At 40.9% G+C, this 18,665-nt stretch overlaps 1 protein-coding gene across 1 annotated transcript; it reads left to right on the top strand.

The window, feature by feature from the left end:
- The first annotated feature begins 1,193 nt into the window (after positions 1-1,193).
- ints3 (integrator complex subunit 3) lies at positions 1,194-16,828 on the top strand. Its single transcript, XM_008422287.3, has 29 exons — positions 1,194-1,545; positions 3,338-3,421; positions 3,540-3,623; positions 3,701-3,814; positions 4,415-4,499; positions 4,580-4,646; positions 5,281-5,422; positions 5,498-5,627; positions 5,726-5,823; positions 6,857-7,048; positions 7,127-7,214; positions 7,811-7,890; positions 7,981-8,072; positions 8,160-8,266; positions 8,351-8,470; positions 8,879-9,008; positions 9,100-9,154; positions 9,938-10,041; positions 10,117-10,281; positions 11,064-11,217; positions 11,333-11,401; positions 11,886-11,961; positions 12,045-12,158; positions 12,964-13,012; positions 13,090-13,257; positions 13,631-13,731; positions 13,812-13,884; positions 13,955-14,111; positions 15,898-16,828. The coding sequence occupies exons 1-29, from the start codon at positions 1,462-1,464 to the stop codon at positions 15,973-15,975; spliced, it is 3,060 nt and encodes a 1,019-aa protein (XP_008420509.1). The 5' UTR covers positions 1,194-1,461; the 3' UTR covers positions 15,976-16,828.
- Positions 16,829-18,665: the final 1,837 nt, after the last annotated feature.

The raw sequence follows: 18,665 nt of genomic DNA, 5'->3' as shown, positions 1-18,665 counted from the left end.
TTAGAAAAAACTGGGAAATGTCAGAGTTTGAAAAGTCACTCGAGGCATAAGTTGGTTTTTCTCCAGGTTTACATGCAAGCAGTTAAAACACACAGACTCTATTTCTACTATTTTTGATGATTTTCCACTTGCAGGTAAGGATAAAAGACATTTAAGATTAGAATATTACGCCAGACAAGTAAAACAATATTTTTAATGCTGGAATGTGAACTAAATGAAAAGCATGTTTAATAATATTTTACTTTTAATCTGACAAACGAACATTATCAGAAATTAACACATATTCTAATTTACTAAATATTATTGTAGTTTATGAGACATGTCTGTGTAGCCCTGGGATAGACTGGTGATCTATATGATAACCCGTAATCACTTTTGAAGGTCTTTATGAACATATTACCAAAAAATTACATTTAATTAGTTTAATAAACAGGTATGTGCTTGGTACAGTGCACAAGTACAGCAACTTTATGGAGTTGTTAAGATATCATCAGTTTAAAAATACAGAGTAGTTTTGGGTGATTTGAAATATATTTTACAAATATTCCAGACCCATATATTGGCACCACTAGTAAAGATGTATAAAAAGTATTTTTTTATTTTATTTTATTACATGTGCATAATCTCTCAGTGAAAATTTTGTAAAATGTTATTGAAATTATTTAGTTGGGGTAAAAAGTCTTGTGTCAGGAATTACCTTTTGTAAGTTAATTTGCATTAATTTTTAGTCTTTAAAATACTGAACTTTTAATGTAAATTTTATTTTCTTTCTGATGGCATTGTTGTAAAATATAAACATTTTTATCAGTTCCTCAGAACCTAAGTTACTTTTTTTGCCAAGTACATTTTTATTCTTGAGTGATTTCTTGGTTTAATTGTAGTGCTACTCTTATTTGAGCACATTTTTGGGGTAGTTGATTTAATTTTCCAGTGTGATATTATGCTGTTACAATAAAACATGCAATCATTTTAAGCCTTTCCATGCATGCTTACCAGGGAAATCATGTGTTCTCACAATTTTTGCATTTATACGTTACTTGTAAACAAGATAAAGTTGTTTCGTTTCCATGCAGGTGGATGGCTGTATAGTTACTCAGGGATTGGCCCTTGATTCTTTCGCTTGCTATTGGTTGTTACTAACGTCGCTCAGACCAACGTGCAATCTGATTGGTCATTGGGCTCCGTTGTTCACGCACCGTACCCCAGCTCAGTCTGTACGGATGTCCGTTATGTTACTGTGGTCGGACGGTGTTACGGAGTCAGACTGGTATCCAAGCTGCCTCCAAATAAGTTTTAAAAACACATATCAACTGGCCGAAGTGATTCACAGCGAGGCTCTGACCCGGGCCACAGCCCCCGTGACTCTCCATTACATCGATACAGACACCCACAACATCACTGAAACGGTAGTCCCAACCCAGCACAGCTCCGCGGGGCCCCGGCGAGGCGCGGCGGGAGCAGATGGAGCCTGCACCGGCAAAGGCGAAGCCACAGGGCCGGCTCCTGGTGTCCACCCAGCTGGATGCTAAAGACGAGTTAGAGGAGGTAGGGAGACCAGGACTGGTTAGCTTGGATACCTAATTTTATTTTGGATGAACCGAGACAGGACGTTGATATAATGGACCCAATTAAATTAAATTTGTGCAAAAAAGCCAAAGGTACAAAGACATGGAACCATTTTATCAAGTGCTGCTGCTAACAGGCTAGTTAGCATAGCTAGCAGAAGGTTAGCAGCGGTAGTTGAGAGAAATAGACCTGTGAGGTGTGTGAACACCTTGTTGAAGACATGGAGCTGAACGAGATAAAGTTGTAGTGTTTGTTTTCAGTGTTTGGGCTCTTAGAAACGCTGCTGTTTTTATTTACACTCTCCAAGTTCATGAAATATAGCCTAGCATGCTAATGCTACGTAAACATATGGATGAGACCTATGTGACAGTTGCGCATGCGTCCTGTTTCACATGTCAGAACTGTTGAGACCCTGTTTATTTTTTATTAAATTATAACTACTTGTGGAATCATCCACGGTTGGTTCAGAAAAGCAACCAAAGAAAAGTGCGTTTACTTTCACTTTTTGTCTTTAACCTTGAAACGAAAAGCTGAAGATGCACTGATTGCACTATTTGTAAGGCCACCATGTTTACCTTGACTAAAAATACCACAATATTATGGTATTAGCACAAAGATTTAAAAGTAAAATCTATAAAATGAGTTAGTTGGTGTTATTTAAACCACAAAAGCAACAAACATTCATGCTGCTGCTAAGAAAATGTTGAATCGTTATTGTTGCATCTTTAACCTTCATTTTTTGTTTTTATTCTGATGCCAATATTTATGCATTGCGGCAAGTTTTAAATGCTTAGTGTGTAGAACATTGCAATATCTATATTCCAAAGGACAGTTTGGAGTGCAATTCTTGTTGGTCAATATGTTCCAAGCATTATGAACTTGTGGTGTAAGCAATATTTAGCCAGTTGGACAAAGTCTCATAGCAACACAATGCTAAAGTTTACAAAGGATAAAGAGAGACAATAAGAAAGTAGGCATATATTTCAACTGGCACCCAAAAATGTACTTTTCTTTTGCTATTGCAGTTTCAAGAATGTCTAAAATTATTGCAAACATAAAAATAATTTGTTCTTTTTCATTGCTTTTAGGTACATGGTCAGGGCTTTTTGCTGAAGTTTTAATCCACTAAGATTGAACTTTTAGCTGGATTTTTGAAATCAGCCTAATAGCCCGTTTTAATGTCTTTAAATACCAAAAGGTTAACTAGTTTATGCATGAGTGAATTCTTCTTATCCTAAGGAAAGGTTCAAATGCCATAAAAAAGTAACTGTATTATTATTAGAGTTTAATGATGGTGTTTACAGTGGAGCAAGTTGAATTAGCTTTTTTTTTTGTTTCAAGATGAAGTATCGTCTGTCGCAGGTTTAAATGGTCATATTAGGACTGTACTGTCAAAGATTGTTTATTGAATGTTTCACGTTAATACTTTAAATATATTAAATTAAGAGTTTGGCTACTTCAGTTTCCACATTTCACTACTAGAAATATTTTCAAACGGTCTGCTTGTCTTTCAGCCAGCTGACCTGGAGGGGGCAGCAGCAGATGTGTTGCTATTTTAAAAAGTTGTATCTTGATACTGGAGCCGTCATTTATTACCAGTTCATTTAGACTGTTTGTTTTTCTCTGATTCTGCTCAGAACAGAATGGTACGATACTTTATTACATTCTGAAACGGCAAGCTTAGTTTTAATCATCCTTGCAGAGGCTTTAATAAAGGAGTAATGTCAGTGTTGGCGCCTTTGATGGTTCGTGTATATTTTATGTGTTCCAGAGATTGGAACGGTGTGTTGTGATCGTCCAGGCACTGACCAATGGGCTGTCAGAACGGGAAGCCAACGATGCACTCACTGCCAACGTAAGAAACGCTCATTATGACAACAAAGTTAACGCAGTACGATAAAGTGGGTCGTCAAATTAAAGGCTGGAGTTTTCTAAATGTTTTTGTGTGAAATCATGGAACAAACTTTGTGCAGGTGTGTAAAGGCCAGCAGCAGCATGAGGAGGTCTGTCTGGGTCTGTTCACCCTGGTCCTCACAGAGCCGACCCAGGCCCAGAGGGTGAGTCCATGTCTGCTCTCCTTCAGCATCACTGCAACTGAATCATAACAGCCTTCTGATCTGGTGTGTTGGAACAGTGCTTCAGAGATCTGACGCTGGTCAACAGAGACGGGATGAACATAGTGCTGGTAAAAATCAACCAGATCCTGATGGAGAAGTTCCTCAAACTGCAGGACAATCCCAGAACGCAGGTAGAACTCATCGTCGATGTGACGGAAATAAGACAAATCAACCAATCAGTCGAGTTTATTTGTGTAGCAACAAGGCATTTCAAAGTGCTTTTCATCATAAAACCCAGTAAACATTACATTTTGCCATCATTACACATCAAATTATTTATTTATGTTTAATTTATTATGATTCTAAGCAAGAACCATCTCAGTGTTTCAGCCGTTTTACAGCTTCCGGGAAATTTGTTCCAGATTTGTTGTGCATAGAAGCTGAATGCTGCTTCTCCATATTTGGTTCTGGTTTTGGTTCTTCAGAGCAGAACCAGAAGACCAGAGAGGTCTGGAAGGTTGATACAACAACAGCAGATATTTAATGTATTGTGGTGCTGAACTGTTCAGTGATTTATAAACCAACAACAGTATTTTAAAGTCTACTGTCTGAGCTGCAGGGAGCCAGCATAGGGGCTGTAGAACTGGGTGATGTGCTCTAACTTCCTGGTTTTAGTCAGAACACCAGCAGCAGCGTTCAGGATCAGCTGCAGCTGGAGGATTGTTTTATGCACATGGATGAGTTTCTCTAGATCTGGGTGCTCAGAGTGTTAATGGTTGGTTTGTGTGCAGCTGGTGTGGCTGGTCAGGGAACTGGTGAAGAGTGGAGTAATAGGAGCCGACGGCGTCATCATGACTCTTCTGAAGCAGATTGCAGGTTAGATTCACACAGACTTCGTCTTTTATTTAAAAAACCAAGCGCTGTGTTTGTTCTGATGTTGCTGTTTGCTTCTGCAGGGGGAGACATCTCCGCTAAGAACATCTGGTTGGCCGAGAGCGTCCTGGACATCCTGTTCGAGCAAAAGTAAGCCTCACTCACATCCGCTCTTTAAAGGGGCCCTGTTATGAAAAATTCACATTTTACATGTTCTTGTACTGCTTAAAGAAATCACCCAGCTGTTTTTTGGCAATGCGAAACTAACCATTTCAAAAATCTTCCAAATGTTGAGTCGCATTTGATGGGCTCTGCACTGTTACCTAGCAACCCAAGCAGAGCTCCAGCACATTTAGCTGTATGCACTGTACATTGGCTGCTGGAAGAGACTAGTGTTTTGTTGTTGACTTGCTATTCAGAAACGACTTGCTGTATTCTTGTCGGTTGTGCAGGAGGCTCCGCTTCTGCTTTTCAAAGATTTACGGTTGTACAATTGCGCATTTGTTTGCAGCCATTTTTACAATGTGTGAGTGTAAACCTTGAGTTGCAGCAACAAATTTGGATTTAAAGTAACAGAGACCCTAAAACAACTTATAGGAGCTCAAAATAGACAGAACTGACCAGACAAAAATCTTATCTAAAAATAATTTTGTGCAAAAATGTGATGAAGATGTTTTTAAAGCCTTTAGATCTGTCCTAACTTGTTCAAGGAATTATAATAGTTCATGTTTACAGTTTGGTGAATTTTCCTGATTAAATCTCTAAATGTTTTTGCTCTCTGAAGGGAGTGGGTGTTGAAGAGCGGGATGCTAATAGCGATGTCGGTGTACACCTACCTCCGTCTGATTGTGGATCACGGCACGCCGAACCTGCTGCCTCTGCGCCAGAAAGAAGTGGACTTCTGCATCAGCATGCTGCGGGAAAAGGTGAGGAAAGGAAGATCTCCTGTTTCAGTTCTTGTTCTCACGTCGATAACTTTCTCTCTCTCTCTGTGTTTGTAGTTCATGGAGTGCCTCATCATTGGCAGAGATCTGATTCGTCTGCTGCAGAATGTCGCTCGGATCCCGGAAATGGAGCTGCTGTGGCGGGACCTGTTGCACAACCCTCAGGTTCTCAGTCCTCAGTTTACGGGTGAGCTCAGCTTCACTACCTGGAAAACGGCCACCAATGTGTGAGTGTAAACGTGTTTCCTGCCATGTTTGTCTCCTTCTGCGGTGTCGTTCCTGCAGGGATCCTCCAGCTCCTGACGGCTCGAACGTCACGGAAATTTCTCGCCTGTCGACTGACTCCAGACATGGAGACCAAGCTGCTGTTCATGACCTCCAGGGTAAAAACATAACCCAGAAGTATTCACACCCTCTGAGCTTCAAACACAAACTTTAGTGAACTTAATGAAAGTGATTAAAGCTGTGCTCTGTGGCTCTTAGTGACTCAATAACTGTTGATTTAAATATGGATATAAAACAGATGCAGGTCAGTTTTTAATTGCTGAGCCTGTCACTTTAACAAATTTTTCTGGACGAAAAATGTATCTAGAAGTTATTATGATGAACGATGACATTGTTGTTTTGAGACAATTTTCAAGTAATATAGTGGTAGAATAATGAAAGAACATGTTGTCAAAGATCAATAAACTTTAAATTTTAACAAACATTTAGCACTGGAAATGGAAGACATTTTAAACATCCAAAATAAATAAATAAAACAACAGAAACAGCAAATAAAATGAATTATAAAGTCGCAGTAAACATAAAAAACTGAAGACTTTTGTCATCCAGTTTTTATCTGAAAGATAAAAACAATAAATCATACAAATGGAAATTATTGACTTTGTTTTAATTTATCATGCAATTAATTGGTTTATTGATTATTGCGACAGGCCTAACAGTTGTATTGAATTTCCACAACAAAGTTACACCAATTTACTTTTAAATCTGTTTTTCTTGTCATGTGGTCCTAGTTACCATGACAACAGAAGTAAAACGGAAAGCTTGGAAAAGATTAGAACTTGGTGTTGCGTTTTTCTGAGTAGATTTTGATTTAAAAGTCGTAGTTTTGTCCAAATTTATTCTGAAATTCAAACAAAATTCAAATTTAAAAATACTTTATTGAACCCAAAGGTAAATTTACACCTTCTTCCTTGTACATCACGCTCTTCAGATTTGAATTTGTAAAGTAATTATAAAACTATGTATCATTTCCTTCAACTTCCCAGTTTTGCTGTATTTTGTGTTGGTTTGTCTCATAAAACCAGAATAAGTCTGAGGTTTTCACTCAGAATACGGAGAAGTTGAAGGGATGTGATGATTTCTGGAAGGTTCTGGTTGTGTGGTTGAATTTGTGTCCTCACCTGCGCCCAGGTGCGTTTCGGGCAGCAGAAGCGGTACCAGGACTGGTTCCAGAGGCAGTACCTGTCCACGGCGGAGAGCCAGTCGCTGCGCTGCGACCTGATCCGCTACATCTGCGGCGTCGTCCACCCCTCCAACGAGGTGCTGAGCTCCGACATCCTGCCGCGCTGGGCTATCATTGGCTGGCTGCTGACCACCTGCACGGTAAGAGGTCGCGACCCCAGGCTCCCAGGAGGGAAGTGGTGTTTTTTAAACAAGCTAACTTGTGATCTTTTGCTGCAGTCGAACGTGGCAGCCTCCAACGCCAAGCTGGCCTTGTTTTACGACTGGCTGTTCTTCAACCCAGAGAAAGACAGCATCATGAATATAGGTAACAATGAAACACCTGGCAGTTACTATGGAAACCGGTGTAACCATAAATATGTAAATAGTTCTGGATCTTCACATATCAATATTTAAAGCAGGTTTCAACAAATGTTTTATGTTTTGACCCATTAATTAATGCCAAATTTAAAATCTGCTTTATAGATGCCTTAAAGAGACGGCGCAGCTCATGTTCTGTTTTATATTTCCCCAGTCAGAGATCTCTTGATCAATACCAGCTTTCAGTTTCCCTATAGTCATACAAAATCCTATTATGCTAAATTTTTATAATTTTCATGTTTTCATGTCTATTTGGGTTCAGCTGAAGAGTTGTAAAAAAAAAACTCCTGCCCATTTCTTGGCAATAATCTAATATTTTTTGGTGTCTGAAAAACGACACGTTTAAAAAACCTTACCAGCAAAATTTGTTGTCATGACAGGCCTAAATATGCGCTGTACAATGGCTGCTGGAAAAGACAAGTGTTTCGTTGTTTACTTACCATCCAGAAACCATTTGCTGCATTCTTGTTGGTTGTGCAGGAGGCTCTACTTCTGCTTTTCAAACATGTTTGATTGTATGATTTTGCATCTGTTTGGTTCCAGAACCGGCCATCCTGGTGATGCATCACTCCATGAAGCCTCATCCTGCCATCACAGCCACGCTGCTGGACTTCATGTGCCGGGTAACACGCAACCTGGATGCTAAAATACACACAAATACACACAAAATCGTTTCCAATGAGTAACACATCTCCTTCTCACTGACCCCTCAGATCATCCCTCACTTCTTCCCCCCGTTGGAGACTCAGGTCCGGCAGGGCGTCTTCAATTCACTCAACTTCATCATGGAGAAGAGGGTGCTGGCGTAAGAGCTGCGTCTCACTCACCGTCTTATGTTTTTTAAAGTATCTACATGTTCTCCTCCCTCTAACTGATCTGGTTTGTCTCTCAGTCACCTTGCTCCTCTGTTCGATAACCCAAAACTGGACCGAGAGCTTCGCTCGATGCTCAGGGAGCGGTTCCCCGAGTTCTGCAGCCCGCCGTCTCCTCCCACCGAAGGTAGCGCATGCACACACTGAAAGCCTCTTCACAGTAAAGCTCAACAGGAAACACCTTGAGCTGAAATGTTTCTGCGCCCTGCAGTGAAGATGGAGGAGGCGGTTTCCATGGAGATGGACAACCACGTCCTGGACAAGGAGGAGGGCTGCTACGACCACACGGAGGCAGCGTTCAGCGATGACGAGGAGGAAGTCAACAACAAAGGTAGAAAAACGGAGGAGATTCATTGCAACCCAAGGGTGCTCAAAGTAGGGGGCGGGGACCATTTGTGACCCCTGGACTGATTTCCTATGGCCCTCCCCTGAGGGGGGCAGGTTCATCAATTACGTTTAAAGATTTTGAACCATATGACAAAACATTTGTTATAATCGGCAAAAACAAACCAATAGTTTTATATAAATAATGTAAAATCACCATAAATATGGGCAATGTCGGTGTTAAAGTTTTGCAATCTACAATGTAAAATAACAAAAGTGAAATAAATGTATAGATAAATAAGTAAAATTAAATAATTGGTACCACTTTAGTACTCTATAATGGGTTGTTTTAGGGCTGCAGATGTTCCTGGTAGGACGTGACATCACTCTTAACCGTTGACCAATCACTGTGCAGGAAAGAAGAGGGAGTTCCGGTTCCATCCAATCAAAGAAGCGGTGATAGAGGAGCCAGCTGACATCACGCCCTGGCTCGACCAATTAGACGACACCATGAAGGAGAAGGTGCAACAGATTCAGAAGACCAGGTGAGAGCTCAACGCCGCCCCCTTCAGGTTCGGTCTGGAAGTACGACTGTCTCCATAGTGATCGGGTTTCTGACGTTTGTCCTCCTCTCAGTGACACGGAGACCCAGTGCGAGGTCATGCAGGAGGTCGTGGATCTAATCATGGAGGTCAGTTCACTTTGACACGAAGCAGAAAAAAATAGAAATTAATTAATTTGATCAAACAAATCAGTTTTTTCTGGAATCTTTAGTCGGATTTTCGCAGTGACAGAGGAACTAATGGGCGCTGCAGCTTCCTGTCTGTTTAGGTCATGTGACAGCAGAGGCTTAGCTTTGCTTCTGCTTTTTAATCAGAAAAATACTTTGAAACAACTAACATGTGCATTTCAATGAGTTATAATGCATCTTTAATTATGGGCCATAATTAAAGCTGCAGTATGTAACTAAAAAAATATTTTTTTACATATTTGTTGAAATTTTTACCATGATATGACAATATAAAACACATAGTCTGTGAAAAAACAGAGGTCCTTCCTTTTACCAGCGCCAACTAGAAACGACCAATCAGAGGCAGGAGGCGGGTCTTAGCGCTGCTCATCACCTCTCTTTCCCCCTTTGCTCTCTGCTAATGCTACAGCTAGCATAGCCTGTTGTGAATGCTAAAGCTAGTTAGCATGGCCATGGATAAACGGTTTTCCTGTAACGATAAGTTGTTTCTCTTTAAGAGAAACAACTTATCTCGTTAAGACCCTCCTTCTGACTGTGATTGGTGGTTTCTGGTTGGAGGTGGAGGAAGTTGGTCTTTTCACAGATTATCTGTCCCATGTTGTATTGTCACAACATGGTGACAGTTTTAACAAATATGTAAAAAAAACATAATTTTTTATAAAAGTTGCATACTTAAATCCGGTTGGCCATTCAGCTCCAGAATGAGTTCTTCTTGTTTTCCAGGACGACTTTGACACGGAGCAGATGTCGGCTCTGGCTTCCTGTCTGGCTGAGCTCTTCAAAGATCACTTCAGAGGGGAGGTTCTCCCCGAGGAGATCACCGAGGAGTGAGTCCGTCCTCCCTCTCCCGACGTCCCTCCGCTGGGCGCTGGTCCGTTTGACGTCTCCGCTGCTCTCTGCAGGTCTCTGGAGGAGTCCGTGTCCAAACCCGTCTGCCTGATCTTCAGGAACCTGGTCACCATGCAGGAGGACAACAGCGGCTTCTCGGTGCTGCTGGACATGTTGGCTGAGCTTTACCAGAAGCAGCCGAAGATCGGATACCACCTGCTGTACTACCTGAAGGCCAGGTGAGGAAACGGGTCAACTTGTTGATGTCAGTCGTGTTTTTTATTATTATTATTATTGACCCTTTGCACGTATTCAGAACGCAACACAATCTCCCATGATGGACATCAAAACAACTGATGCGCTTCTGTAAAGCCTGTCAAAAAACTACAGCAGTGTTAGTATGGAGCTAAATTAGTCTCATAAAGATTCACAAAGCGTACAATGAAATTTGTAAGCTTGCTTTACTGTTGTTTTTCGTCTTTATTTTCCTTTTACTTTGGCGTTCAAAAAGTTCAGTAAACAACAAACTGGACTAATTCCCTCATATAATGTGGTAATATTCATAACTATTGCTAAATAGAATGAAATGTTTCATAAAGTATAGGAGACAAAGTTTGTAAAAATTTTAATAAACTACGTTTCCTAAAGCAGCCATGTCACATTAAATTGTTGATCAAGATAAAGTAGAAATTTTCTTACTCCTGTCTTGATTCTTGACAGAACAGACAGAAACCAAACTGTTTATTGATTTATATCCAGGCAGATTATATACGTCGCATATCAAAACATCAGCAAATTTCCCAGCTTTACTTTAAGACATTTTATAGAAATCGGATAAGAAATATTGTTGCTATCAAAATTTCTTGTGACAGATTCCAACTCATCCCTCATTGTGTTCATGAATCAATGCTGGGTAGTAACAGCACCTGCAGGAGCGTTGCTAGCGTTAGCGGCTAATAGACGACGTCCCACACATTAACGTATTTGATTCATGTGATCATCTGTGCATTTGTGTTGACAGCAAAGCGGCGAACGGGAAGATGATGCTGTACGAGTCGTTTGCCCAGGCGACGGCGCTCGGCGACCTGCACACGTGTCTCATGATGGACATGAAGGCGTGTCAGGAGGACGACGTCCGGCTGCTCTGCTACCTCACGCCGTCCATCTACTCTGAGGTAAACCGAGGCTGACCTCTGACCCCGTCCCTCAAAGAGGTTCTAGAGAGGCTGTGTTGAGCAACTCCTCCCCCACATGTTGCGGAACACATTCCGACTGAAAGCGTGTGTTTAGTTTCCAGATGAGACGCTGCGGAGCGGCGAGCTGCTCAACATGATTGTAGCCGTCATCGACTCCATGCAGGTAACTCCAGCGGCGTCAGAGCAACACCATGAATGTTCTTAAACATTCAAAAAAATAAACAAAACAGAAACATCAAATAAAGTTAAGTACAAAGTCTCTGTAAACAAAATTGTCCTTCAAAAAAAGGGCTTGTTGAGACTGAAAACTTTTTTTATCCAGTTTTTGGTAGGAAGAGAGAAAAGAGAAAAAGCAGGAAATTCATTTTGTGATTAACTGTGAATAAAAGGCCGACTTAAAACTCCATTAGTGTGAAAAAATTTACGCCTGTTTTATGTAGAAATTTCCACATTGGGAAAAAGTGGAGGGATGGATTGATGTAATTTGGCAGTAAACAGATTAAAAGTTGCTTTGATTTGATTGATAGAATAATATTTAAACACATAATTGATTTCCTGAAGTCTTTATTAATGTGTTCATCTAAGGGCCACATTAGAAGTGTTGGTGTGCATTTTTATGACGCTCACCTGGATGTGTCTGTGTTCAGCTACAGGAGCTGATGTGTCACGTCATGATGGGGAACCTGGTCATGTTCCGGAAAGACTCAGTTCTGAACATCCTCAGTAAGGAACCGAGATCCAGAGCGCAGTTCTGCTTCCCGTGGGTTTGTGGACTCCAACGTGTTCTGTTTGTTTCTCATCCTCAGTTCAGTCTCTGGAGTGGGAAACGTTTGAACAGTACAGCACCTGGCAGCTCTTCCTGGCCCACAGTATCCCACTGGAAACCATCATCCCCATCCTACAGCACCTCAAATACAAAGGTGCCAACTGTCACTGGGCAACAGAATGTCCAAGATTAAAATAATAATAAGGGTTATTAATGCAATTCATGAGTGGATGAATGGTTGGTTGACTGATTGATTGGTTGGTTGGTTGGTTGGTTGGATGGATGGATGCTTGGGTGGGTGGATTTAATGGATGGTTGGTTCAATGGATAGATGGATGCATGGTTGGTTGGTTGGTTGGTTCAGTGGATGGATGGATGGATGGATGGATGGATGGATGGATGGATGGATGGATGGATGGATGGATGGATGGATGGATGGATGGTTGGTTGGTTGGTTGGTTGGTTGGTTGGTTGGTTGGATGGATGGATGGATGGATGGATGGATGGATGGATGGATGGATGGATGGATGGATGAATGGTTGGTTGGTTGGTTTGTTCAGTGGATGGATGGATGAATGGTTGGTTGGTTGGCTTGTTCAGTGGATGGATGGATGCATAGTTGGTTGGTTGATTGGTTCAGTGGATGGATGGATGCATGGTTGGTTGGATGGATGCATGGTTGGTTGGTTGGTTGGTTGGTTGGTACAGTGGATGGATGAATGGATGGTTGGTTGGTTGGTTGGTTGGTTGGTTGGTTGGTTGGTTGGTTGGTTGGTTGGTTGGTTGGTTGGTTGGTTGGTTGGTTCAGTGGATGGATGGATGGTTGGTTGGTACAGTGGATGGATAGTTGGTTGGTTGGTTGGTTGGTTGGTTGAATGGATGGATAAACTGATTGATTGGTTGACGTATTGCTATCAGTTATTGGTTGTCTTTAAAACTTTCTGTGTTCTTGTTCCCAGAGCATCCGGAGGCCTTGTCCTGTCTGCTGCTGCAGCTCCGCAGGGAAAAGTACGACCAGATGAAACGTGTTTTCACGTTGTGACCCGTCGCCTGGGCTAACGTCTCCGTCTTTATCCTGCCCTCAGGCCAAGTGAGGAAATGGTGAAGATGGTTCTGAGTCGGCCCTGCCACCCGGAGGACCAGTTTACCACCAGCATCCTGCGCCACTGGGCGTCCAAATACGACGACACGCTGGGGGAACACATCAAGGCTCAGCTCATCAAGAACAACAACCAGCCGCGCAAGAGGCAGAGGTGGGGACGACTACACATCCAAGGGGGCTCAAACTGAGGCGCAGGGGCCATTTCTCGCCCTTGAACTCATTGTTTTGCAGTTCCTCACCACAATTCAAGAATAAATTGAATACATTTGGACAAAACTATCACATTTAAATCATAATCTACTTATAAAAATGTTATATACATTAAAAAGCGACTATCTGTTTTAAGCTTTCTGGTTTACTTCTGTTGTCTTAGTAACTAAGGCCACATCTACTCATTGACTAATACTCTAAAGTTCACCTTGATCCTCTAGATCGTTCCTCTTTAGGTCCAAAAAATGAAAAATTAAGTTTAGCATTTTTTTTTTTGCTTAGCAGTGAATCAATTTCCTCTTGTTTGTCTTCAGTCTTCGTAGTTCGAGCAGCAAACTGGCTCAGCTGACCCTGGAACAGATCCTGGAGCACCTGGACAATCTGAGGCTGAGTCTCAGCAACATGAAGAACAACTGTGAGCTCACACACACACACACACACACACACAGCAGCTGAACCTGCTCAGGTCGATGACACCTCTCCTCTTTCTTTCAGTCTTCACTCAGACTCCCATCCTTCAGGCTCTGCAGCACGTTCAGGCCAGCTGCGACGAAGCTCACAAGATGAGGTCAGCATGCTACAAACACGCATTCATCACAACGTCACGGTTTCTTTTGACCGACGCTCTGCCTCTGCAGGTTCAGCGACCTGTTCGCCCTCGCAGAGGAGTACGAGGATTCCCAGGCGAAGCCTCTGAAGTCCAGGAGGAAAGCGCCGGCCTCGTCGCCTCGTTCCAGGAAGGGCGTAGCTCCGCCCACCAACAACGAGGAGGAGAGCGCCTCCAGCAGCGCCTCAGTACGTAAAAATAACTTCCTTTCTGTTTCTGATCGCTTTAGTGAAGCGAAGTTTAAAGCAGACCGCCATGTTTGCTTCTTAAACTGCGTAAAATTAATAATATTTTTTTTCGCCCTTAAATAAATGTATTTTCTCAAAGATGCGAGAGGAAATAATTTGCCCAGGAACACATCATGTTCACACTTCAGTCTGATCCAACTTTCACGTAATTGTGAGACGTGCATCATAATTCTGCACCAGAAGAAGCTGCTCCTGAAAACCTTAACCTGTAAATACCTTAATTATCTTAAGGAAACAAAGGCCCAATTTCAAGGCGTCAAATTGTCACATTTGATACATATGGCATTTTTATAACAACTATTGGTAACATAGTTAATAGATTGTGCTATAAAATGATTCTATGTGGTTGGATATAACATAATACCCCCATTTAACAATCCTCTTTGACCTTTTTCTACAATAGTTTTTCCTTCCACCAAACTTTATAAAATATATGCTTGTATTCATCACTCTGAACCTTTTTTATGTATGATCTTCCATCGCTTCCATCAGGTCATTAGTCTTCCATCAATGGTTGTGTAAAATTATTTTTTAATGGTTTGATGTAATATTTTCATTGTCTGGATTCCATAATTACCAATATTAACAGACATAAAGCTTTAAATATAGTAGTTTTCCAAGTAATGAATCTATAAAATGTAATATTTTCGATGACATTCTAATGTATTGAGATGTATACTGCTCAAAAAAATAAAGGGAACACTTAAACAACACAATATAACTCCAAGTAAATCAAACTTCTGTGAAATCAAACTGTCCACTTAGGAAGCAACACTGATTGACCCGACGAGGGTCCCCGTTGTCAATCAGTGTTGCTTCCTAAGTGGACAGTTTGATTTCACAGAAGTTTGATTTACTTGGAGTTATATTGTGTTGTTTAAGTGTTCCCTTTATTTTTTTGAGCAGTGTATTTGAAATTCTAGAAAGGATTTTTAAGACCTCATGTCGACGTGGTGAAGTCGTCCCAGCTTTATTGTGTTTTACAGAAAAACAAGTTTATATTTGTTGAAATTTCTGTGGTTTTAAAGGTGAAGTTTCATGTAAAATCAACTTTTTGAGCTTTAAATTGTTTTATAATGTAATTCCCTCATAAAAAACAACATACCTAGATTGTTGCCTTGATTCTTTCATGCATGTTTGAGAAATCCTTTAATCTCCATGGCAACCATTCAGCCTGGTTGGACCTAGCTCCGCCTTCGAGGCGTAGCCCCTCCTCGTAGCTGCAGTTTCCAAGCTTCCATCTCACAGAGCAGCCCTCCCCTCTCGGCTCCTTCAGACTAGCCAGCAGCAATTAGCAAAGACCTGGTGGAACTATACGAGCTATTTCTCGGTGTGACGCTGGTGAAAACATTGATAAAGGGTTAATGAAGGAGCCTGGTTGTGATGACTTCCCGAAGGCACAGTTTCAGAAGCAGCATCAGTTTTTAAAGAGACAGAGGCCCAAGTCAAGTTTCTTTTTTAAGTCATATTTGACATCTATAAGATTTTTGTAACAACTGAAGTTAACAGTTACTTGATTATGCTATAAATCACATTTTGAGTCTGGAAAACATGCAATACTGCCCCTGTAAGAAATGATTTAGACATCCTGAACTTGTCCCAGCTTTATTGTGTTTTATATAAAAACGAACTGTTTGTTTAAATCTCTGTGTTTTTAAGCTAATCTAAGGCTAAGCTCCAGGGGAAACGCATCATGACCTTGTTTCTGTTTGACTGTTTGCTGCAGGAGGAGGAAGACTCAAAGCCCAAAGCGCCAAAGAGGAAGCGGAAAGGCTCGTCAGCGGTTGGCTCCGACAGCGACTGATTGAACCCTCTGACCAATCAGACGCCAACAAACACCGCCATCCGACCAGTCGCTCAGCGCTCCCCTCCCCATCCCCCATGGAGGGAGAAGGAGGCCCCAGGTTTGGGACTTCAAATCTGGGTCGTGGGCCAACTTCCTCCTGATGAGATTGATGCTGTTGCCAGGGAGACGAGGCGCAGGCTGCTGGGTTTTGATCGCCCTGGGAGGAGAAACCACAAACTCTTGATCCAAACGGACCGATTTTTAAACATGATGAGAGGGACCCCTGTAGTTTTTTCCCTGGAGGGGCGTGGACTCATGACTTCCTGCTGTTTTTAGCAGCTACTTCCTGTTTGTCTCGCTGCAGTAAAAGCATCTGTTGTTCCTTCATGTCAGGTGAATTCTTCATAAACACAAATGATGGTTTCAGGGTCTCATTCGTCTGTTACTTGGGAGTTTTGATTGGAAAGCAAAGCGGGGATTGCTCAAAAGCACAACGGCAGCAACAGTCATCGTCACGGCAACCTTTCACTGTATTTACTGTTGTGTACAAAAACAATCTCAAATGTGGTTTTGATTATTATTTTTTTCCTGTCCAGAGCTTCTGATCTTTTCTGACTTTTGGCAGAAACACAATGAGATGGATGCAGATCAGCAGAAGTATTTTTTTATCGACGGTGAATCTTTTACAAAGTCGCGTTTTTAAGGATCTTTGAAACTAAATCTTTAAGCTTTCCAAAGCCGAGTCAGAAAACAGCAGAAGTCCTCTGCCACAGTTTTATTTACAGCCATATGTCTTTACAAAGCCTTAACTGGTTCAGACACAGAGCTGATTTTACAGGATGTGAAAAATAATAAATGAGCAAATGATGAACGGCTGATGTTTGTACAGGACGAAACCATTTATCTGTTCATGCACATCTATGGAGCCAAATGGTGCCTCCTTGATCCAACCCCGGATTAAATTACTTAATTTTCATCTATGGATCAAAATTGGCTTCTTTCCAGGAAAGTACATTGTTTTGGGAAAGTATTCTCTTCTTAACGTTTTTTCTAACCCCTTAAGAGGTTAGAAATGTCTATTAACATTACAAAAAAATGTTCATTACATTTTTTTTACACAAAATAATTTCTATATAATTCAGGTTTTAGTCTATTTTTAGCTCCTGAGCTGTTTTAGGGCCTCCTGGCCCTCCAACCCAACGTTTACACTCATTAAAATGGCTGCAAACAGATTCATAATTATGAAATAGTGAAAAGCAGAAGTAGCACAACCAACAAGAATGCAACAAGTGGTTTCTGGTAAGTCAACAACAAAACTCTTGTCTTTTCTGGCAGCCACTGAATAGGCTAAACCAGTTAACTGACAGTGTTGGAACTCTGCTTGGGTTGCTAGGTGACGGGGCTGGACTGGGGTTGCTAGGTAACGACACCTTGCCCGTTGAATTTGACATTCAGGAGGTTTTTGAAACGCCTTCTTTGCCAGACACCAAAAATTAACTTGTTGCCATAAAAACCGATGATTGTCTTTTATTTTTGTTTCTTAAGCACTTTGGCTGTTTTTAGAAGCTATAGAAACTCAAAAGGAAGTATAAAAATGTCCAAAATGTGAATTTTGACACATCAAGTCTATTAAAAGTAGTTCACCAAGTAAAAATAAATAAATCACTAGCTACATCCCAACTGGATTACTAAAATCCCTTAAATAGGTCCAATGGAGGTGTTATTTAAACGCCTTAATAATTATTCATTAACAATAAATTAAATATTTTAATATCTGTCAGAAATTAAAACAAGGAATGCCCACCACGATCAGCAGAAGTGGTACACTTTATGGCTGTTTTTTTGTAAAAACAAAAAATCAATAGTGCAATCATTACAGAGGTGGGTTAGATGGTACCCAAAAATTGTACTCCAATTAGAATAACATAATTTCAACATGTTAAGCAGAAGTAGATTAAGATTTAAATAAGCAAGTGTAAAAAGTATTTGTTAAAAGGGCTACTCAAATACTGTGTAACTGATCATAACACGTGGTTTGATATTTTTACATTCATGGCAGACAGCCAAAAGTAAGTTCTGTGCAAATTCTTGCATTTAAAAAACTAATAAAATATTTATACAAATAGGGAGTTAGGTTCAAAGGCTCGTTTAGACATTTAATTTCACATAATCATCGCGGTAAAAGCCATTTGTTTGTTAAATACTTAATGAATATTTACCGTGTTTGACGTTTGTAAATGACGTATATTCACAAAGAACGAGATAATTAGTCCAAGTTTGTCGTTTATTGAACGTTCAGAAACTACAGCGGCTGTGATGCGCCAAGACAAAGGTAAACAAAGGTAAAACAACCCGAACAGGCGATCAACTCTAAACCACTCGCACCTTTTTACTCTCCGTCTCTCTTTGTCATTTAAGCACACCCGTTGCCATGGCAACCTCCTGCGCTCCACAAGCCGACCAGACATTACGTTAAAAACACAACATTCAGTTACGATATTAGGTTTGCAGGCTTGATATTTATTTTGCGACTATTAATAAGCGCTAATAAATTAACTAATCAACACGGCCGTGGTTGATTAGTTAATTTTAAACTCCTGCTCTGCTCGTTATTTTGGTAATGGAACCGAAAAGCACAGAATTGCGCAACACCTTGTTGAAACAATAATCACTGAGATTATTATTGTTGTTGGGTCATTAATTTGAAC

This window comes from Poecilia reticulata, chromosome 11 (assembly GCF_904066995.2).
Source record: "Poecilia reticulata chromosome 11, P_reticulata-male-v2, whole genome shotgun sequence".
NCBI classification, from domain to species: domain Eukaryota; kingdom Metazoa; phylum Chordata; class Actinopteri; order Cyprinodontiformes; family Poeciliidae; genus Poecilia; species Poecilia reticulata.
The sequence above is the reverse complement of the archived record's forward strand: the minus strand, read 5'-3'. Positions and strand labels throughout refer to the sequence as shown.